General features: G+C 39.8%; 1 protein-coding gene and 1 pseudogene across 1 annotated transcript in view; both read right to left on the bottom strand.

The window, feature by feature from the left end:
* Positions 1-6,591: 6,591 nt before the first annotated feature.
* On the bottom strand, positions 6,592-7,428 carry LOC114891192 (annotated as a pseudogene).
* A 12,469-nt stretch (positions 7,429-19,897) lies between these two features.
* The window catches only part of KCNMB2 (potassium calcium-activated channel subfamily M regulatory beta subunit 2), a 237,240-nt gene continuing 232,809 nt past the window's right edge, over positions 19,898-24,328 (bottom strand). Inside the window, exon 5 of the mRNA XM_029214997.1 lies at positions 19,898-20,976. Coding sequence (XP_029070830.1) covers positions 20,692-20,976 — 285 coding nt within the window. The 3' untranslated portion in view covers positions 19,898-20,691. The remainder of the gene's footprint in view (positions 20,977-24,328) is intronic.

Genomic DNA, 24,328 nt, shown 5'->3' on the forward strand with positions numbered 1-24,328 from the left:
GCTTATTGCTACACTTCTTTTGCTGAGAAGTGAGGTCCTTGATCAGAAGCAATATTGTTAGAATACCATGATAGTGGGTAACACCTTCTATAAGTCCCAGGATGGTAGTTTTGGCACAGGCATAGCAAGTAGGGAAGCCAAATCCATAGCCAGAGTGTCTATTTCAGTAAGAAAAAAGTACTACCCCTTCCACAATGGAAGTGGTTCAGTGCTTTCAACCTGCCACTAGATGGGGAATGGTGCCTTGTCACATACTCAGTGTTAGTCTCTGCTGCTGGCAGATTGGGCACTCAGCGGTAGCCAGATCAGCTTTTGTGAGTGGGAGTTCATATTGTGGAGCCCATGTATAAACTCCATCCTTGCCACCATGGCCACTGTTAATGAGCCCATTGGTGATGACAGGAGTGGCTGGGAAAGAGGCTGACTGGTATCCACAGAAGGGGTCATCATATATGCTTGAAGCAAGCCCTACATGCTGGCTTCTCCCTTGCTTCTTTCACTAAATAAATCCTTAGCAAATGTTACATATCAGTGCATGAAGAGTTTTAAGAAAATATACCTTTCCAAGAGATTGTTTTTCTCTTTCGTGTACTGTGTCTAGATTGGACTTAGTGGAAGTGAACAAACTCTTTTCTAGACCTGAACTGCATAGTATTTTCTTTCTTTTTTTTTTTTTTGTAACATCTTTACTGTAGTATAATTGCTTTACAATGGTGTGTTAGTTTCTGCTGTATAACAAAGTGAACCAGCTATACATATACACATATCCCCATATCTCCTCCCTCCTGCATCTCCCTCCCACCCGCCCTATCCCACTCCTCTAGGTGGACACAAAGCTGATCTCCCTGTGCTATGCGGCTGCTTCCCACTAGGTATCTGTTTTACATTTGGTAGTGTATATATGTTCATGCCACTCTCTCACTTCATCCCAGCTTACACTTCCCCCTCCTCATGTCCTCAAATCCATTCTCTACGTCTGCATCTTTATTCCTGTCCTGCCCCTAGGTTCTTCAGAACCTTTTTTTTTTTTTTTTTTTTAGATTCCATATATATGTGTTAGCTTACGGTATTTGTTTTTCTCTTTCTGACTTACTTCACTCGGTATGACAGTCCACCCACTTCAGTAAAAATAACTCAATTTTGTTTCTTTTTATGGCTGAGTAATATTCCATTGTATATATGTGCCACATCTTCTTTACCCATTCATGTGTTGATGGACACTTAGGTTGCTTCCATGTCCTGGCTATTGTAAATAGAGCTGCAGTGAACATTGCGGTACATGACTCTTTTTGAATTATGGTTTTCTCAGGGTATATGCCCAGGAGTGGGATTCCTGGGTTGTATGGTAATTCTATTTTTAGTTTTTTAACCAACCTCCATACTGTTCTCCATAGTGGCTGTATCAATTTACATTCCCACCAACAGTGCAAGAGGGTTACCTTTTCTCCACACCCTCTCCAGCATTTATTCTTTGTAGATTTTTTGATGAGGCCATTCTGACTGGTGTGAGGTGATACCTCATTGTAGTTTTGATTTTCATTTCTCTAATTAGTGACGTTGAGCATTCTTTCATGTGTATGTGAGCAATCTGTATATGTTCTTTGGAGAAATGTCTATTTAGGTCTTCTGCCCATTTTTGGATTGGGTTTTTTTTGTTTGTTTATTTTTTGTGGTACGCGGGCCTCTCACTGCTGCGGCCTCTCCCGCTGCGGAGCACAGGCTCCGAACGCACAGGCCCAGCAGCCATGGCTCATGGGCCCAGCTGCTCCGCGGCATGTGGGATCCTCCCAGACTGGGGCACGAACCCGCGTCCCCCACATCAGCAGGTGGACTCTCAACCACTGCGCCATCAGGGAAGCGCCAAGGGTTGTTTGTTTTTTTGATATTGAGCTGCATGAGCTGCTTGTATATTTTGGAGATTAATCCTTTGTCAGTTGCTTCATTTGCAAATATTTTCTCCCATTCTGAGGGGTGTCTTTTCGTCTTGTTTATGGTTTCCTTTGCTGTGCAAAAGCTTTGAAGTTTAATTAGGTCCCATTTGTTTATTTCTGTTTTTATTTCCATTTCTCTAGGAGGTGGGTCAAAAAGGATCCTGCTGTGATTTATGTCATAGATGTTCTGCCTGTGTTTTCCTCTAAGAGTTTTATAGTGTCTGGCCTTACATTTAGGTCTTTAATCCATTTTGAGTTTATTTTTGTGTATGGTGCTAGGGAGTGTTCTAATTTCATTCTTTTACATGTAGTTGTCCAGTCACACCAGCACTACTTATTGAAGAGGCTGTCTTTTCTCCACTGTATATTCTTGCCTCCTTTATCAAAGACAGGGTGACCATATGTGCATGGGTTTATCTCTGGGATTTCTATCCTGTTGCATTGATCTACATTTCTGTTTTTGTGCCTGTACCATACTGTCTTGATTAGTGTAGCTTTGTAGTATAGTCTAAAGTCAGGGAGCCTAATTCCTCCAGCTCCATTTTTCATTCTCAAGATTGCTTTGGCTACTCGGGGTCTTTTGTGTTTCCATATGAATTGTGAATTTTTTTGTTCTAGTTCTGTGAAAAATGCCATTGGTAGTTTGATAGGGATTGCACTGAATCTGTAGATTGCTTTGGGTAGTATAGTCATTTTCACAATGTTGATTCTTCCAATCCAAAAACATGGTATATCTCTCCATCTCTTTGTATTATCTTTAATTTCTTTTATCAGTGTCTTATAGTTTTCTGCATACAGGTCTTTTGTCTCCTTAGGTAGGTTTATTCCTAGGTATTTTATTCTTTTTGTTGCAGTGGTAAATGGGAGTGTTTCCTTAATTTCTCTTTCAGATTTTTCATCATTAGTGTATAGAAATGCAAGAGATTTCTGTGCATTTATTTTGTTTCCTGCTGCTTTACCAAATTCATTGATTAGCTCTAGTAGTTTTCTGGTAGCATCTTTAGGATTCTCTATGCATCATGTCATCTGCAAACAGTGACAGCTTTACTTCTTCTTTTCCAGTTTGGATTCCTTTTGTTTCTTTTTCTTCTCTGATTGCTGTGGCTAAAACTTCCAAAACTATGTTGAATAACAGTGGTGAGTGTGGGCACCTTTGTCTTGTTCCTGATCTTAGAAGAAATGGTTTCAGTTTTTCACCATTGAGAACGATGTTGGCTGTGGGTTTGTCATATATGGCCTTTATTATGTTGAGGCAAGTTCCCTGTATGCCTACTTTCTCGAGGGTTTTTATCATAAATGGGTGTTGAATTTTGTCAACAGCTTTTTCTGCATCTATTGAGATGATCATATGGTTTTTCTCCTTCAATTTGTTAATATGGTTTATCACATTGATTTGAGTATATTGAAGTATCCTTGCATTCCTGGGATAAATCCCACTTGATCATGATGTATGATGCTTTTAATGTGCTGTTGAATTCTGTTTGCTAGTGTTTTACTGAGGATTTTTGCATCTATGTTCATCAGTGATATTGGCCTGTAGTCTTCTTCCTTTGTGACATCTCTGTCTGGTTTTGGTATCAGGGTGATGGTGGCCTTGTAGAATGAGTTTCGGAGTGTTACTCCCTCTGCTACATTTTGGAAGAGTTTGAGAAGGATAGGTGTTAGCTCTTCTCTAAATGTTTGATAGAATTCGCCTGTGAAGCCATCTGGTCCTGGGCTTTTGTTTCTTTGAAGATTTTTAATCACAGTTTCAATTTCAGTGCTTGTGACTGGTCTGTTTATATTTTCTATTACTTCCTGGTTCAGTCTCAGAATGTTGTGCTTTTCTAAGAATTTGTCCATTTCTTCCAAGTTGTCCATTTTATTGGCATAGAGTTGCTTGTAGTAATCTCTCCTGATCCTTTGTATTTCTGCATTGTCAGTATTACTTCTCCTTTTTAATTTCTAACTCTGTTGATTTGAGTCTTCTCCCTTTTTTTCTTTTTTTTTTTTTTGTGGCACACGGGCCTCTCACTGTTGTGGCCTCTCTCGTTGCGGAGAACAGGCTCCAGATGTGCAGGCTCGGCGGCCATGGCTCACGGGCCTAGCCGCTCTGCAGCATGTGGGATCTTCCTGGACAGGGGCACAAACCCGTGTCCCCTGCATCGGCAGGTGGACTTTCAACCTCTGCGCCACCGGGGAAGCCCCTCCCTTTTTTTTTGATGCATCTGGCTAATACTTTATCAATTTTGTTTTCCTGAAAGAGCCAGCTTTTAGGTTTATTGATCTTTGCTATCATTTCCTTCATTTGTTTTTCATTTATTTCTGATCTTTATGATTTCTTTCCTTCTGCTAACTTTGGGGTGTTTTTATCTTCTTTCTCTAATTGCTTTAGGTGTAAGCTTAGATTATTTGAGATGTTTCTTGTTTCCTGAGCTAGGATTGTATTGCTATGAACTTCCCTCTTAGAACTGCTTTGCTGCATCCCATAAGTTTTGGGTCATCATGTTTTCTTTGTCATTTGTTTCTAGATATTTTTGATTTCCTCTTTGATTTCTTCAGTGATCTCTTGGTTATTTAGTAGTGTATTGTTTAGCCTCCATGTGTTTGTATTTTTTACAGATTTTTTCCTGTAATTGATATCTAGTCTCATAGCGTTGTATTTGGAAAAGATACTTGATATGATTTCAATTTTCTTAAATTTACCAAGGCTTGATTTGTGACCCAAGATATGATCTATCCTTGACAGTGCTCTATGAGCACTTGAGAAGAAAGTGTATTCTGTTGTTTTTGGATGGAATGTCCTATAAATATCAATTAATTCTATCTTGTTTAATGTGTCATTTAAAGCTTGTGTTTCCTTATTTATTTTCAATTTGGATGATCTGTCCATTGTGAAAGTGGGGTGTTAAAGTCCCCTACTATGATTGTGTTACTGTCGATTTCCCCTTTTATGGCTGTTAGTATTTGCCTTATGTATTGAGGTGCTCCTATGCTGGATGCATAAATATTTACAATTGTTATATCTTCTTGGATTGATCCCTTGATCATTATGTAGTGTCCTTCTTTGTCTCTTATAATAGTCTTTATTTTAGAGTCTATTTTGTCTGATATGAGAATTGCTACTGCATATTAGTACTTCTAATGGTAGTGTTTACCTGATTTTTGGACAAAAGGTCCCACATCTTCATTTTGCACTGGGTCCTACATATTAAGTAGCCATTCCTGCTCTTGAATGCTCTGCTCCTCCTGAGGCTGGTCTCAAACCTTTCCTTATTAGAACCCTCTTCTGTCTACAGCCCTTTGGGGATTCCAGCTGATTGTCACTGATTTGAAGTGCACCATTGTTTCGTGGCTCCTCTGCTGCTTCATTTGTGAAATCGAGAACTGGACTAGGACTTAAGAAATAATTCAGGGGCTCCATGAGCTCTAGAGGAAGGACATCTACCACAGTGGAAGATGACACAACTTCTCAATCCCCTTCTAACCCTGACTTGGGGAAGGAGCCAAATGCTGGAATCTCTTATCTGGCAGTGCTGTTTCTCCCTTTGATGAGTTTTGGCAGAAAAATGCTTCTGGAAGACTAACCCTCAGCTATTATCCTTGACAACTTGGTTCCTGTCTATCCTTTTCTGCTACCCCATGAATTGTTGAGCAGTTGTGAGTAGGCAGAGCAGGTGGAAGCTCTTGTCCAGAGTGACTGATTTGATCAAAACTGTGCATGAAGAGTCCTGGCAAAGCAATGCTTGGCAGGTTTTGTTTTGTTTGGGTTTTAATGGTACAGCAGAATCACCTCTTCTTTAAAAAAAAAAGTGAGAAAGATAATTTTGGCAAACGTACAAATATCACATCACGAAACTGTAAACAAGAAACTTTATAGGAAACTGATGAAGATAAGAAACTTTATAGGAAACTGAAAATGAGCAAAGCAAGATCTGTTTGTGGTGAAGGATATAAAGAACATAAAAATGGATATTCAAGGTTTTTCATGGAACATTATAACCCATCAAATTAAGGTATCATTATTCTTTAACAAAAATTAACTGATCTGAGGAAGGGTAATGCAAAAGTATTCTAATGCAGTGCTGCCCAATAGAACTTTCTGTGATGATAGAAATGTTTCATCATCTCTGTGCTAATACAGACTCCACTAGCCACATGAATACTCCCATTTTTAATATGGCTTAAATTTAGCTCTTTAAAAAGTGGCTACCTGCAGAAACTAACACACCATTGTAAAGCAATTATACTCTAATAAAGATGTAAAAAAAAAGTGCTACCAGTTGAGCAGCATAGTTCTAATGCCTCATAGGTCAAAACCAGTGGTTTCTATGGGGCACTTCTCTAATTACTGCTGAGGGGTAGGGGGTTGGAGTAGAAAGAAAAGAAAGCTCTTAATAGATCTACTTAGTCACTTACACAACACCTTACATTCTCCACAGCTTCCAGAATTAGTAGGTGGCACAACCTGCTGTAAGGGGTATGAGAGAAGGATTCTTGGGGAGAGCTGAGTATGCCCTTCCAACTCCTGGCTCAAGCCAATGGAAGTAAAAGGCCTAGGATTTTGTAACTCGGATGGAGAGAGGACTATGGTTCCATACACAGAATCTGAGGCTTGGGCCACGCCTGGGGCATCTGTGCTTGGAAATCATCGCTGTGGGGCTGGCGGGGAGCTGGGCGCTCATTTTTGGACATGGTTTCCAGAGCCAGAGGAGGATTTAGAGGTGGAAGGAGGATCCGTGGGCCCTTTCTGGCCACCTGCAGGCTGAACAGGCCCTTTCTATTTGGGGATTAATGTTTTGTTCTTGCTCTTGAACACTTTGCTGGGATCTAGCTTGTTCACAAAGGAGTCGGTCTCTTCCGTGAGTAGGTTTGTGTTGTAGGTGATGGGTTTACACATGTTGAACCATTGCTTGGCCTGTGGGCTAACACCATAGCTGTGAAGGCGTACTCCCACTGGAGCAGGCCCAGGTGGGTGATAAGCAGGAGATAATAGGCAGTAAAGTTATCTGTGAGAAAATGCCAGTATAACGCTCTGTCCAGGAACCAGATCTCAGTGTCTTGTGCTAATGCTGGTTTACCTCTTTTGTAGGCAAGGCAAACCTTCCCATGCAGGTTGCAAGGATCCAGCTCAAATATCGCTTCTTGTGTATCATTCTCCAGGTCTGCAAGAGTTGGTGCGTTAGGAAGAGAGTACATGGAAGACTGGTTGAGTTGAGTCAGTTTTGAGATGCTGTTAATTGCCATGCTGCCCAGTGGAATGGTGTGTTCATCCAGCTTCACATTCCATGTCATGTGGAAGCCGTTGGTCATCAGGTAAAAGTTCTTCAGATCCTCAGGCAGCACAGCTATTTTTTTGTTCCCATGAAGAAATCATGTGACATTCAGCAGGCGCCTTTTCTATGATGGTCACCTCTGTCACACCTTGGGATGATTCTAGGATGTGGGTGACCCCCAAGGTCAGCTTCTCCAGGTGCGGCTTGCGGCTGCCCAGTAGCGGGGTCGGTGTCTCCTCCATGGCTTGCGTCCCCGCTCCGCGCGCGGCCGGGAGAGCGGCGGGGACGGGGCGGGAGAGCGGGGCGGCCGGGAGGGCCGGACTCCACCCTGGAGGCGCGGCCGTCAAGTTCACGGCATGCCGGGAGTTGTAGTGCTCGGCGCCTGAGAGCGCGGCGGGGCGGAGATGGGGGGCCCGGGCTGCTCTGGGAGTAGCAGTTCCGCGGGGCGCTTGTTCCTGCGGCCCCGGCGGGTGCTCCACGCCACGCCGCCGGGACACAGCGACTCCACCGCCCGGACCCTCCCGCCCCTCCGGGGCTGGCCGCGCAAGCGGGGGCGGGCCTCAGCGCCGTGCGGCCAATCGGGCCGGGCGTAGAGACCGGGGCGGGACGGCCTCGGCGCGACGCCCCTAGTGGCGGTTGTGTCCATGTAGTATTTTCTGATGTGTCGAGTTGACCTCATAGAACTGGAAATATTTAGTATCCAAGTAGGAAACATGTGCTATCAAGGCACCAGGGAAGTTCCCCAAACTTCAGAGTATAGGTCAGTTTTGGTTGTGACTGTTTAGCACTTGTAAATTGGTTAAAGAGCATTGACCTGAACCGGTGACTATCCTTAGGTGTCCTTGTCTCTTCCCTACCGCTATTAACTCAGTGATATCTATTCCTTTTATTCATTAATCTGTGTGTTCCCTCTGTAATCTTTTTTGGGGCAGGGACTTTGTCTTAATCATTGTTGTATTTTAAGTGCTTCACATAATGCCTGATACGTACTAGTGCTCATTTCATAGTCTCTTATTACTTTATTCGGAAAATACTGAGCCCCTACTATTATATTAATGCATTTTGAATACACACCTATTTCTCTTCCTTTTCTTATTTCTCTTTCTAGCTCTAACTCCCATTTTCTTTCCTTTTTTGGCATAAAAAGAAAACAAGTTTTATGAAAGACAACTTAGTTCAACTCAATTTTACAAACACTGAGTGCTCACTTTGTGCTAGGCATAGAATTTTTTTTTAATAATAAATTTATTTATTTATTTATGGCTGCATTGGGTCTTCGTTGCTGCACGTGAGCTTTCTCTAGTTGCAGTGGGTGGGGGCTACTCTTTGTTGCAGTGCGCGGGCTTCTCATCGCAGTGGCTTCTCTCGTTGTGGAGCATGGGCTCTAGGCGTGCAGGCTTCAGTAGTTGTGGCTCACGGGCTCTAGAGCACAGGCTCAGTAGTTTTGATGCATGGGCTTAGTTGCTCTGTGGCATGTGGGATCTTCCTGGACCAGGGTTTGAACCCGTGTCCCCTGCATTGACAGGTGGAGAGAAGTCCTAGGCATAGAATTTGACAAGAATTCCCTTCAAGACACTGCTTGATAGAAAAGAAAGACCCATAAAAATGTAATAAAAAAATAGTCAAAAGGAATATGGCAAATGCCATGATAGAAATATGCTTTGGAGCTAGGAGAGTATCTTATAGCCACTATGGAAAACATTATGGAGTTTCCTCAAAAAATTAAAAATAGAACTACCATATAACCCAGCAATCCCACTTCTGGGTATATATCCAAAGCAAATGAAATCAGGATCTCCAAGAGATATCTCCATTCCCATGTTCACTGCAGCATTATTCACAATAGCCAAGATATGGAAACAGCCTAAGTGTCTGGCTACAGTTGAATGGATAAAGAAGATGTGAGATATATGTATAGATGTGATGTATGATATTATGTCTTAATCATTGTCGTATTTCAGATACTTCAAGCATTCCTCCTTTTAAAACTTAGACCTTTAGACTAGCAGAGCAGAAGTCTGCTGGGGATGGGAGGTCATGGGGATGAGAAGCAAAAATTTGCTTGTGGATAATTAGGGCTAATAGTGAATGGTGCCACTCCCATTTCTATTCCTCAATTCCTAGGCCCATAAATCCTGACTCTAGATCCATTTCATATATATATATTATATATATAATACATATATTTTATATACATATATTAAAAATATATATATATATAAAATGGAATATCATTCAGCCATGAGAAAGAAGGAAATCCTGCCATTTTGACAACATGGATGGACCCTGAGGGCATCATGCTCAGTGTTATAAGTCGGAGAAAGACAAATATTGTATGACATCACTTATATGTGAAATCTAGAATATCTGAACTCACAGAAACAGAGAGTAGAATGGTAATTTCCAGGGACTGGGATGTGGGGGAAATGGGGAAATGTTGGTCAAAGGGTACAGACTTCCAGTTATAAGATGAATAAGTTCTGGGAATCTAATGTCCAACATGTTGACTATAGTTAACAATACTGTGTTATATACTTGACAGTTGCTAATAAAGTAGACTGTAGATATTCTCACCATACACAGACACAAAATGGTAATTATGTGAGGTGACGAAGGTGTTAACTAACCCTATTGTTGGTAATGATTTTGCAGTATATATATGCATCAAATCATCATGTTGTATACTTCCCCACTCCCCTACTGGTATTTTCTGAACCTCCAAATAAACTGCTGGCTCTTTGTCTCAGAGTCTGCTTTTGGGTGAACCCCAAATGAGACAAGTATCATGCCCAGGGCAGAGACAGGGTATGAACCCAGGCATTTGGTTTCCAGAGTCCATGCTTTTACCAGTCCCTCTGCTGACACTAGGAGGAAGGCTAGGCAGAGAGCAGGGGCAAAGGCACAGAGGCTTGAGAAAGTTTGGTGTGTTTGAAGAAATAGCTCAATATGGCTAGAACAGGACGGCTTGGGGAGTGGGATGTGGGTAGGAGAAGATGAGGCTGGAAATGGAACGTGGGATGAATTCATGAAGCACTTGAAGGTCAAGTCACGGTATTTGAGCTTCATCACAAAGGCAACGGGAAGTCATTTCACAGTTCTACTCAAGGTGGGATATGATCAGATATCTATTTGTAAAAGTTCCTTCTGGTGTAGAGAAGGTGGGGTGGGGGCAGTGGAGAGATTGGTGGTAGGAAGACTGATTCTGAGGCTATAGCTACTAGGAGAGTGACAGTGTGGATAGAAAAGAAGGGGCTGACCTCACAGATGCTTAGGGCATAGGGTCAGTGCAACACGGTGACAGTGTGGTTGGATCATGTACCAAGGAAAGCCAGAGGTTCAGCGTGAATGGCAGGGAGGGTGGAGGTACGTGTGAGCAAAAGTGTTTGTGTGGGTTTAGAAAGAGGGCCATTTCCACTGGACATATTGAGTTGTAAATGCCTGAAGACTCCCCAGGTGGAGATATCCAGAGGCAAATAAAGATAGAGCTTTGAGACCTAGGAAAGAGCCCACAGCTAAATATGCAAATTTTGGAATATCAGTTGATATTTGAAGGTCTTAAAGCCATTGGCATGGATGGAATTCCTTGGGAAAAGGGAAAAAAAGCTGTGCAAAGTATATGAAATGTTTTCAAGCACATAATCTCATTTGATCTTCATAATAACCATCTGAGGTGAGGAGGAAAGGTATTATTTTCACCATCACCTTGTAAGGGAGAAAATCAAGACATGGAGAGAGGTTAGGGGGCTTGTCTTTTAGCTGGAAAGAGGAAGAGCTGAGGCAAGGACTAGGTCCACTGGCTCCATGTCCAGTGCTTCTCTCATCACACCACACTGTCCCCCCCAAAATACATTTGAATGCCTATACCAAGTGATATAGGGCCTCTCCACAAATGTTCTTTTTAAAAGAAGGTATAATATCTTCTTCATGTTATATGTCTCTGTTATATTATAGAAATCTGACATATGTCAAATCATGATGTATAATGTTCTTTTCTGTATTTTTTACTGGTTTACTGATACTTGGACAGATGTTTAACATAGCAATGGGACACAGACATAGATGACACCAAATCCCATTTGTCAAGGCAGTGCTTGCTTTGCAGGTGAATTCTCAGAGGCTCTGCTACCGCCTGGTTGTTTTTCTCAATCCTTTCATTTTTGCATCACCTGTCACTATGGTCATCTCCCTTTTCATTATTTTTGACCATGTGCTATGCATCTAACCTAACTCTGTAAAATTAAGTTTTAGGCAGTAATAATTCACATTTATTCACTGGACATCTTCAGTGCCTACAGTGAATCTTCCTGAGGTTTTTCTCTTCCTCTTTTTATGCTCTGGTGAGAGCGCTCCCAAAACAGTACTGTAAGTCATGCCAGGAAAGGACCCCGCCACAGAACAACCTCTTAATACAGAGAGCAGAACCATTTTTGGCCAGATTTTTTAAAACCCACTTCCCTCTCTTGTTTGCCAGGGAGATGACACTGACATTTGGAAATGTTGCAAATGTGACAAATTGTGCCATATTTTATTACACGATTTGTGGCATATTTTACCTGTTTAGGAGAAAACCCTGACAACGTGACATACGTATAAATGAGTCAAGCCCTTGTAATATCCCTGGGGCAGCCGCAGCCAGAACTTGGTTGAACAGACTGAAGGAGCAGCTCGTGGACACAGAGAGCAGCAGGGGGCTTGTCATGTTCTGCTGTGGTTGGCAATTTGCTTTCCCACCTCTTTAAGCATGTGGTAAGTGATGGGGGAAAAATGATCCCAGATGATGGCAGGACACCCTCTGTGTTGTGTTTTTTTCAGCTCTCTGCTGTTTTAACTAATTTCCGGTCAATTATGCTGATATCTGGGTATATTAGTGGTTTTATGTTAGGCAGAAAAACATCACCTTTTCTCTGAACACCAGTTTGCTATTCTGGCTTAATTGCAATAGAAATCAGGTTATAACTTATTTGTGAGAAGAAACAGTTTCTGGAGCTTCTGTCCTCTACCTTCTCCCCACTTTCTTCCCCTTAAAATTTCTAGAACAGAGCCACTACATGATAATGACTCAGTTAGGAAGCAGATGAGCCCTGCCTGATAAAAAACTTGAATAAGCTATTTCTTCCAGAAGGGCAAGTGTGTATGTTTGTGTGTAGACATCTTAAGCACTGTGGTCCTTTCCTGACATGCCAGATCTCCAGAGTATACACATTATTTTTTTTGAGGGTCGGAAGTGTTCCACTTATAGCCATCCTGTTTTTGGGGGTGGGGTGGAGAATAAAAATGTTTCCAGTGTGATGCTATTTAGCCACATATTAGGTCATTTTCTTCTTACTCTTTCCAGTTTGCTGGAAATTGGAGATAGAAAGTAAGGGATAAACATTTTCGTTTTCTGAGTTGATAGTTCATGTTTATGTCCTTAGTCTCAAGTTAAAGTAAGTGCCTGGTAATCCTTTGTGTAAAAATGTAAATATATTTGGATAAGGTGTGTGGTTAATCAGAGTCAGTTCCTCCATTCTTTTCTAGCAAGAAACAGGAATTGGATTGAGTGTCTAGCACTCCTTGAACGTAGCCTTGGTCTTAGTGCCTCTGGTTTAAGTGTAGACATTCACTTTTTCCTCCTCCTCTGAGTCTCTCCCTGCACCCCTTGTTTCCTTTATGGGTGGCTCTCTGGAGCCCTTAAACTCAGATGCTTGCTCACTCAGCCTCTTACGCCTCCATTTTAAAGAAGTTTTCTGGAATTTCACACACTGCCTAGATGAGGTTCTATATGAGGACTGAATCCCTTTTCTTACCACTTGGGGGGAGTGAACAGAATCTTCTTCACAGGTTTCTCCTCCAAAGAAACTAGGGAACATGTGATATAATATCTCAAATCAATCTCTTGACTCCCCATCTACATTCCTCTGTTGACAGGAATTCTTTCAAATGTCCCAGGAACTGACCTTAGTTATGAGGTTTCATTTGGAAGTGCTGAGGCTGGGGCCAGTCCTCAGAAAAATTGCAGGAGGGATGAAGCTTGTCTTAATCTTTATTACACAACTTGCATTCATTTTTTGATTCTTTGCCTCAAAACTTCCAGTTCGCGGTCGTAAAAATGATAATAGTCTCTGCCTTTTACTATTATTATTATTTTAAAAAAAGTTTATTTATTTATGTATTTAGTTTTGGCTGCGTTGGGTCTTCCTTGCTGTGCGCGGGCCTTCTCTAAGTTGGAGAGAGCGGGGGCTACTCTTCATTGTGGTACATGGGCTTCTCATTGCAGTGGCTTCTCTTGTTGCGGAGTACGGGTTCTAGGCGCGTGGGCTTCAGTAGTGGCTCGCGGGCTCTAGAGCGCAGGCTCAGTAGTTGTGGTGCACACGCTTAGTTGCTCCGTGGCATGTGGGCTCTTCCCAGAACCAGGGCTTGAACCTGTGTCTCCTGAATTGGCAGGCGGATTCTTAACCACTGCGCCACCAGGGAAGTCCCCTGCCTTTTATTATTAATCATCATAAAACAATTGCTGTCATTTCATGAGTGTTTATTATGTGCTAGACATTTTGATAAGCATTTTATATATTATCTCATTTAATCTTATGATTTGGGTGTTACTGTTCCTGTGTTCCAGATGAAAAAACTGATGCACGGTAAGTTAAATACATTTTCCCGAATCTCACAGCTAGTGAGTAGTGGAATCAGGATTCAAACTCAGGTCTGAATGTTCCCAAAGCCTGTGTGCTAATCATTTATTTAGACCTTCCCCCTCTTGGGCATTATTCCATTCTGTAAATTTAAGACTCCAATTGTCTCTTATCAGAATTTACCTTTTATGTTCTTCTATAGCTCCGCTCTTACGTTTCTGGGGTGATAGATGGTTATAGGGCACTTTAGTGTGATGAGGAATTATTGGCTGAGAAAGCCAGCATTGCTCAGGGCCATCTGCACTTTTACTGTCAGGTCACAAGAATCTACACTAAAAGGTACGGATCTCTCCTGGTGGCTTTTCAGGTATTTTTGTTCTTTGGGAAGATATTCAAGTCGCAATACAGAGAAATCTGCTTAATTTGCCTACTTTTTATTAGTAATTCAATTATTTGTTTATTCATTTAAGTATCATTTATTGAGCCCTCCTATATGCCAGGAATTGTACTAGGGGCTGAGAATATACACACATAATAAAATGAAGATGAATAAAATAAATCCATGTCTTCAAGAAACTTGTAGGACTACTAGAGAAATAAACCACGACTATCATGTGGTGTGATAAGTGTTTTTATAGAAGGGTGCAATGGGATGTTATTGAAGCACAGAAGATAGGCATCTACTCTGGACCTGAATCATCTGGTGCAGACAAAGTTTGAGCTTATCTTGAAGAATGGGTATTAGTTAGCTGGATGAATAGAAGAGAGATCAGAGAAAGGAGTCTCAGGCAGAGGAGACAGTAAATGCAAAAGCCCAGAAGTGTGAAATAATTTAGAACATTAGGGATGACCACTGATTAATTAGATGGCTGAAGCATAAGAGGTGTGGGGATGACAGTGGGAAAGAGACTTGAAGGGCCATTTCACTCCATGATCCAAGTCATTTGCAGCAGCAAACTGTTACTAGGTCTTGGTATGTAAATTTTCCTAAATAAAGGCAGAACATCAGGCTGGTCTACGTCTATTGCTGAATGAAAGCCTCTTCCTTTTAGCAGGCCTTGATGCCTACCAATGTCAGGGTTGCGTTGGGTTTGACTTCCTACTTTACACAAAATAGAAGTGGAAATGGGGGGAATGACCATGTGAAGGTAGCTTGTAGTTTGCCCAGTGGCTGCTGTTCAGGGGCCACAAACTACACTGATATCAGAGGTAAAGTAAACTGCTGGCTTTACCTGGTCTTCCAAAGGGCCCCTTTGTTCCAGTCTCAGTGGGTTTTTTGAATTTAGTGGTAAATGCTGGGAGTTTCTGAGGCTACTCAGCTATTTAAAGACTTCATTCTTAAAAGTGGAGACAGTTGCTGATTTCCACTGTTGGATGATTTGGACATGTGACTTCTCACAGACACCAAGTAGAATCTTCTAAATAGTCTTGGATGTTTGCCAGGATAACTTGAGTGTTGTTAGTATTCAAGGGTTATTTATTCAGCCAGATAGTGTGACATTTTCAAAGAAATTGAGAGTTGGAAGGCCTCTTTGTTGGTGTTAGCAACAAACCAGTTTGTTTTGCATGGCCTCGACTGGCTGAGCTGGACCTGGCTCCTGGGATTTCCATTAACAGTCGCCCAAGCTGTATTTAGGGCACTCTCTGTTTCAAGAAAAGCTGAAATTTCCCAGCTGATTATGACTTTCTAGAGATGGACCTAAGTGTAGTATTTGCACCAAATTCTGTATGTGTCAGAACTGTTGGAAAGGAAGGAATATATTTTACATGTAGTATGAGTCCCCAATCACTGCTTTCTTCTCAGCATTGCTAGATGTCAGCTACAGCAGCTGAATGCTTTTGGTTAGAGTCGGATACTGTTAATTTTTCTGAAATGATACTTCTTTCATGCTCAAGGATGGCACCAGGACAGTCTGTTTGCTCACCATGGGAAGGAGCTAAGTGTCAGGCTTTGCAGCTGCCTTACAAACTGCTGTTGGATTTTAGTGCAGCAAATAAAAGAGCAGAGCTTTGATGATTCTCTAACTGGAGAAGGCTGATGAGTTTGGACAGACCTAAGTTGAGGGTATTATATGGATGTCTAGATGTTGAAGTCACCATAGTATTTCAGATGGTGAGTGATGCTTCCTGTTGCTGTCTCTGTGACCAGCTCTCTCACTGCATGGTCTAAGAAGGAACAGTTTTCTTAAATGTTATGATGTGTGAAAAACCTAAAGGGTAGGGAGAACCTACCCATTCATCTCTTCACATGCTCCTTAAATGAATTTACTCCAAAACAAGCAATAAATGGGACAACAGAATCTGTGCTAGTCTAAATAGGTATTTATTAACCTCGAAGGAGAAGGCCCTTAAGAAAAACACAGAGAAATTCTCTAGTAACTGATGAATAGCAATAGTTGCTTAACTTAGATTTTCTAATTCCAAATCTCCTTTCCCCATATATTATCACTACCCTCCCTTCTTTTAAACTTGTTTCTGTTTCCTGTCAATTCTTTCCTCTTAGCATGGTGTCAGTTGACCCTAAGGGAACCTCTCTGACTGAAATCAAAATATTCCTGCATCTCTCATTGAGTGAAAACCAGAATTAAAAAAATTTTATGAGATGATTAGAGGATTCATAGAAAAATTGCAAGGTAAAATTTGAGCGCCAGCTCCTTTTACTCCTTTACTCTCTCAGTAACACTAGTTTTTCCTTCCTATATGTGTGGCACTTTTTCTCCAACCAAAAGCTGTGTTGGCAGAAGAATCTGGTATGAGTTTGTCCAAGTTGCCTGTAGTGGGCATCTGTTGTTTTTGCTTGCCAAGCACCCCTTCCTCTCTTATTTCACACACATGTGTTTACATCTGGGGAATTATTTGACCCCCACCTGGTGGGCCTGCAGATAATGTGCCCTGCTGTCAGTCATTACGGGGATGGGCCCAGTAGTGTGCAAGTGATACAAAGAGAACTGACATTTTTGAGGACTGATATGAATGCTGGGTTTTTCTCCTCTTTTGATTATAGACACAAGGGATTTCGTGAACATGTAATGGCTGGGGATCATCTTTGCTGGTGTATGGAGTTTAAACAGGAGAAGAAATAGAGCTAAGAGAAAGGGGGGTGGAGAGAGAGAGAGAGAGAGACACCAAGGAGGAGGAGGAGAGATTTTTATGAAGAGATATTGTGACTTCTACCTACGAAAACTTATGGTACTGCTAATTGTGCTAATAGGTAGTGGGATTGGGGAGAGAACCTTGAAGCTTTCTCCATAGCCTGATCTCATACTATGTTGGTAACAAGTCATATTACAGTTTGCAAGGGCTTGGGGATTAAATTTGTTTTAGAGGAACTTGGCTGAAGAACAGGTCTGGAAGCCCTAATTAAGTGATTATATTGTTTGAGAGAACAACTTCTCTTCCTACCTAAATGAAACATTTGCTCATAAAGTCACTACAAGAATGCACAGAATGACATTTCCTTCCAGTTCCTTGGCATTGCACTGGAGAATGGTACCTTAGCCAAGATGAACCCATGGCACAATTGTAGCAACATTCTGTTAGGAAAACATCTATGCTCCTAAGTAATCTGGTTACTTAGACAACTTAGTTTGTTGTCATAAAGTTGAATAAGGACATAATGTAAAATTTCAGATAGTGTTACTTTCCAGAAGGCCAAATCATACTTGAGAGGTATAAAATTCACATGGGCATTAAAGGGTTTAGCTAACTTATCGATTTAATTAATTCATGAATGTTTAGGTTCTAACGATTATATTATTAATGTTGATGTCATTTATGCTTTTTAAAGTTGATGTCATTTATGCTACCTTTATAAGTTTTCCACTGTTGGATGTCATTTATGCTACCTTTTAAAGTTGATGTCATTTATGCTACCTTTATAAATTTTCATTTATGTCATAATTCTGGATGAATGAGTTATTTTCTATGGTCTTATACTCTAAACAAATGGAAGTTGCTCTTTCCCTACCCTCCCTCCATTTTTAAATAAAATAACACTAATAGAATAAGTTAGTGACAAGAGTATTGATCTGGTTTTGTGTGGATTTAGTGAGTAGATATAGGGAGGCAGATTTCAAATTGTTATCAGGAAAATTTTTAGCATTGTTTTATTAACTGGTAACCTGTCTCACTTCTGGTAGGATTCAAGTAGTAACTGTCCCTATGGCTAGATGATCCCTGCTAAGGATTAGAAGGGATTTATGCATTGGTGTGAGTTTTGGGCAAAACGATGTTTTAAGCTATTCTAGCTCCAAGAGACCATATACTACTAGTGGTTATACTAATACTATTAATATGACTTATACATTTTGCTATTAATAGTAATAATTACCACTTGGTAGGCATCTATTATATGCTATATACAGTGCTAGGCATTTTACTTAATACCTCCCAGTTAAGCCTCATACCAACCCTCTTTAGATATTATCCGCATTGATGTGGATTAAAGACCTAGCTGTTCTCTATTTTTTCGTATGTATTATCTCAACCCTTCCAGTAGATTACAAATTCATTCTTAAGAGAGAAGTCAGTGGTATACTTTGTATTATTCCTTATAGTTCCTGCAAATGTGAAAGGGTGGAACAGATTCAGCTTAAAAATTGTCTGCTCAGTCCTGCTTCCCTTCCAGACCACATTAGTGTTATCTGAAAGACCCCAAAGCCATGTAAATGGTTACCACAATGGGAAAGCTGCAAGCTGGGTACTTTCTCAGCTCTGTGTCATCTTAGTGTTTGCAGTAACCTTGGGGAAGCTACTTAACATCTCTGAGCTTCAACATTCTCATCTGTAGGATAGGATAATAATAGTGCTCCCTCTAATAGGGTTGCTATAAACATTAAGTTAGTTAACACATGCAAAGCATTTAAAACATTATTACTAGCCCCAGTTCTTTCTCCTTTAATGATGAGTATTTAATTGCATATACATTTAAATTACTTTAAGGGGCTGTTGCTTTATTGGAATTCAAGAAGGCACTAGTTAACTTCTTTTTGGTGTCATTATTTTGAGATTTCTACAATCTTATCTGATACATCAGTTGGAAATCTTTAATTAAAAATCCAGAGAAAAATAAAAAGTAACTCATATAATAATACTTGCATATGTTTCACCCTTGGATCACTTGAAGGAAGCCCAAGGAACATTAAAGGTTGTAAATTTTTAGCTCTGTAGTCACAAAGATTTCTCTATCATCTTCAGAATTATGTTTTTAAGGTGGAGTAAGAATTGAGCTTTCCATCATATTTTCCAAGTATTCATAATGTTGTGTGTATGTGTTTGGGTGTTAAAAAGGGAACTTTCTTTATAATCTCTTTAAATAAGCTTAAAAATAGTGGATCATAGGTTTTTGGCCTGCCATGGGCTTGCTAGCTTAGAGTGCAAGAGGTATTCAAATCTTGCTGATATAATGGATTTTTTTTTAAGTTTTAATTACACATTTGAAGTCCTGATTATACCCTATGGATTTATTTGTTTATGAGAAGTCAAACTATGTATTACAATATTGCAGAATACTTTCTACTTCATCAGATTAATTTCACCATTCGTTCCACAAATATGATTTGTAAAATTCTGCAATACCTTGATACTACATTAGAAAAAGGTACTTAAATAGATGAGAAAGATAGATGTTTGTCTTCTTCTTCTGATATTGATGTTAAATAAGAGACGGAATGTTTTTGTTTAAAACCAATTCCTCATTCCCCCACCCCCACCCCCACCTCCAAACACAAGAAGTGAATGTCAATGTGAACAAAGGCTTCCTTTAAATCTGTTATTCAGTTCAAGTGTGTGTCAGGAAAAAAAAGTGTGTATAAAATCTAACAACAAAAAAGGGAACTGTAAATAGAAAAGTAAAACATGTAGAGACAAATATTCTGTGCATATAGCTTTAAAATCCCATCAGGGAATACGTGTCAGAAAGAGAGACTACATACTCATTAATTTAAACATAAATTCCCAAAAGCAATATTCCAATATGTTAATTTGCCACGATAGATTTACCCGTTGAAATCAGTCCACCAGTCTTGACCAGCAAGTAGGATCTTAATTTTACCATCTAACAGTTCAATTGAAATGGAATAAAGATCTTAACACAAATATCTTAGTAACATAGACTTTCCCAGATTGTAATGGATCATCTATTCAACATTGTCAGTTCACAGGTAATGAAACTCCTTGTAAGTGTTATTTCCTCACACAGTAGCAGGGTCTTACATGGAAAAGGGCTCTGTTCACTTTCTATTTAAAGCACAGGAAGAGATTATAGAATTGGTTAAGGAAAACAGCTTATTTTTTGGAAATCAGTTAAAAAATCTAAAGTTATGAGTATAAAGTAATAAAAGAAAAATAGCTGGCTGGGTTTCCCCCCTTCTTTACAGTGATATGGTAGAAATATAAGGAAAATGCCTAAAGTCCTAAAGGAAATCTGGTACCTTCACTTGCTCCAGGGCTCAGTATAGAGTAAGGAAAAAAAATATTTTTGGCTGCAGCTTTAGTAAACAATGAATGATGAAAAATATTGCAGAAATATCTTCAAGAAATCTGACCACTCTGAGCACAGACCTTATCACACTGATATTGTCTGTATACCTCCATGAAGCTTGGTAAATGAATAACTGAGCCTGATTTTGGTGGAAGGAGAGAAGGAAGTACTAGTTCCAGCTTTGAACCAAGATTATGAAAAAAACCCAACCAACAAAAAACAGTTATTTCTTCTCCTGAATAATAAAGACATCATGTTTGCATATAGAACAGCTTTTGCATTATTGCTCTACGTATAAGAATATATTAAGGAACTCATAACAGACTGCACATTACAAACTTAAGGTTCTTTGGTGAAGAATGAAAGAAAACAGTATTTGAGCTTTAAAGAAAATGATCTCATCCACTTTGCTTTTATCTATTGATCTGTTGAATCCTCTCACAGAGCAGGGAGAGGTACTGTGTGAGTTTCACCATGGCAACGATAGCCACGCCCCCAGCCATCATACACGTTGGCCAAAAGAGTGAATGGAACAGCACGTTGGAACTGTAGAGTTTGGTTAGGATGACACTCTTCTGGTTTCCTTCCGGGTCAGAATAGCAGGAGAAGTGTTGGTACTTCCTGAAGTTTTCCATGACAACATTCACCAGGGACATGGATTCTTCAAAATTTTTTCCACACTTAGGTATATAGGAGCACTGTGGAAAATGAGATAAACTGTCACCAGAAGATACTCTGTGTGTGTGTGTATGTGTGCGTGTGTGGTACTAGGAGGAGTACTGAGGCCAACTTAATGATCTGTGAAATAACCATGATGGTTTTTATTTTCATATTCAAACTAGTGCCTCTAGAAACCCTAAGAACTCACACACTGATTAAAACAATGTTTTTAGGTATCTGGCCAAGATGTACTTTGATAGCTCACTCATATAGCTTAAATATTGATTAAAATTGGGTAACTCCAAAAAACAATTGGATAACTCCAGTGGATTCCTTTTGCCACAGCTAAGCATGGTGAGTGTTCATTATTCTCCACTGAACATACTTTTCCATGGAACCAGAGTGTCGACCTTTCTGTCTTGTATCTGTCCACAGCTGTCAGTTATCTCAGGGAACTCTTATCTTTTCAGCTTGGCTTCATTTTTTTCAGCCAAATCACCTTGGTCACCTTGCTACTAGTCAAGAAGACAGCTGTACCCCTGGTGAGCTGCTGAAAAAGAATCTCAGAAAGTGTAGAGATATTGAATAAAGAGCTGTGATAAATGGTTCATGCCCAGTTAATGTTGACAAGGTAACTTTTTCCATAAAGCAAGGAAACATAAAGCAGAATCAATTCAGTTTACTCTTAAACCAGCACTCATCTGAGAATTTACAATAACTTTTCTTTGATTTTTTCCCCTGCTATCTTTCTTGCTGTATCTCTTCTATATGCCTCTCCTTTTTTTTTCTACACATTTACATCCTCTGATTTCTTTCTTTGTATCTCTCTTTTCCTTCCCTGCCCTGCCCTGCCTGCCAGCCCTCACCTCTCTGTGATACTTTCCCCTCTATTCTCTCTTCCTGTTCTCCTTTCTCCTTCTCTTCTCCCTCCCTCTTCTCTGGATACAGATGGAATTAAAGAACTTTGTAGTTTTTCTTTTTATTACTTATTGGATATGTTTTTGCATATATTTTCCTAATTTATAGATCAGTCTTTGAGGAGATGAAATCTCTGTGAACCTCTTCCTTGGTCTGTATGTGAACAGTGACAAAACTGATATAACAATGCATTTAACTTTTTAAAAAGTGAGGAAAAAAGTGATTTAAGTAACTTCTTTGGGAGATGTGTGGGCCCTTGGTTAAGTCTTTGCCCTCTTTATGGTAAGGTGCCTCCCAATAGGAAAAATATTCCTATCCTTTGTTATATACATTATCAAATGATTAATTGATTTACCTGAATTAAAATGGTTTGTGACAAGATCACTGCTAATCTCGTGTTTTAATGTGAATTAGAAAACTATGCCCCCTCATCAAAACACTGTTATTCTCTGTTGAAAAATTGTGATAATACACTGATTTTATGAAAAAAACCCCCACATATTTTACTGCTACTACCAGTTTATAAGTTGTGATTTAAATATTGACATCTATGAGTTTTACAATGTCACTGGTACCCCTAGAATTGTACGGTACACAACTCACACAACTGTATGTAGAGATACAGATGAGGTGGGCTGTTGGTGAACTTTGAGCTATACTGATGGGAGCTTAGGGGTAAGACCTTGGATTCCAGAACCAATTTAGATTTGTATATTTCACAGGAAGAAAATATAAAAGAAATGGAATGAGTTTTGCTAATGGAGTATGTTTGAATGACTCTTTCCCCTGACTTTATTAGTGGGTATACTGGCACTTGCTTTTTTTCACTGTGCTGTAATCACTGGATTATTTGTTTATAAACAGCAGGAAGATTCTTCAATTAGTTAAGAATGGAGGATGAGCATGCTGATATTTATCATAAACAAGGCTTAATATTCTCATACAAGGGCTGGTTGACAACCTCATATTTAATCAGCTAAGAATAAATGTGAGAACACTCATAAATGTGGTTAGTGCAGAGAGCTGGTACTAGCACGACATTAAGGGTCTGAAAGTATCTCCAAGAAAGCAGAATTTCTCAGTGAGTTATAACTTAGTATGAAAATTGGTCTATGACTGCCATGATACATTTTCTACTGGCTGGATGCTGGATTGAAAGAGTTTAAAGCAGTAAGGGGTTACCTTTATATTTTTCCTTCTTCAGCACTGTTAGATCATGTCTACAATTTTTTTTAATGCTTTGATTCAAAAAACAGTAAAAAAATTTAAAGACAAGTCATTTGTGGTTGAATTAAAAAAGAGCCAATTTAGCGTATGCATGCATCAGGGTTCTTTATATTTTGGTGCCAAGAGAGTTTATAGTAGTAGTTTTAGTGGCTAACAGTACTAAGTTATTGAAATGGTCTCAATAAAAATGGAATTCCATTAAAAATGGAGTTTTTCCTTTTCTTATGCTGTTGTGAATTGATTTGGCTTTTAAATTTTTTTTGGAGAAACACTTATCAGCCAGTGACAATAAGTTTGTCACTATATAAGATTCTTCCAAATACAATGCGATATACATTACTTTTGAGACCATCTAGCAAGGTTGTAATACAGGAGCTGCTTTATTAAAGCTTCTAGTCATCAGGGTCTCAAATGCACACGTTTGGACTGGCCAGATGAGGTGTGTCCCGTACATGATCGGGTGTGGGTCCTCAGGGCCAGGCACTTAGAAATGCAACTCCACGTTACTGGTAGAGAAAAGATTTCTCTGCCCTTGTGTTTTTAGCTTTTTCTAACCTTGCCACCCACCACCTTTCAACACACATAAACTGGCTCCCACTAGACTATTATTATCCTTGAAAATTCTATCATAATATGTCAATCATTCATTTACTTCTATTATTGATGGGTCCTTCTTTTGTGCTAATGAATATATAAGATAGTATCACAAGCTCCTGACATGTCTTCAAGAGGTCTGGTTACTGTGTTACTGTGTTTCTATAAGCAAGTTACTTGGCTCCTCAGAATCAACTTTTGTATACAGTAGGGTTAATAGAGCCTTCCTGGCAGGGTGTGTGAGGATTAAATTATGAATATGCATAAAGCACCAATAAATTTTCTTTAACATATTTTTTATTGGAACATCACATTTGTCCATATGATCTAAAGTCTTTAAACAAGTGCCACATACTAAAGTAAGAAAACTTTAAGGAGGGTAAAATTACTAGTTATGTGGTTTTCACAGGAACAGTCCTGTTTGATGGCTCTTGTCACGCGTTCCTTGTTTTTGTGTCCAAAGAGATTTGACATTATGCTGAATCCCACATTAGGATTCTAAGTTTTTGTTTCAAACTATAGCCATGTGTATGTTTCTGAGACTGGTATGAATTTGGGGTAAAGATTTAGTGATCTTATGATTTTATCACATGTTTGGAGAGTGCATTTCAACAAATGAAAACTTTAGTAAGTGATCAACACTTAGCTGGA

Source organism: Monodon monoceros, unplaced genomic scaffold (genome assembly GCF_005190385.1).
Source record: "Monodon monoceros isolate NGI ecotype Baffin Bay Population unplaced genomic scaffold, NGI_Narwhal_1 Super_Scaffold_11, whole genome shotgun sequence".
Taxonomy (NCBI): Eukaryota; Metazoa; Chordata; class Mammalia; order Artiodactyla; family Monodontidae; genus Monodon; species Monodon monoceros.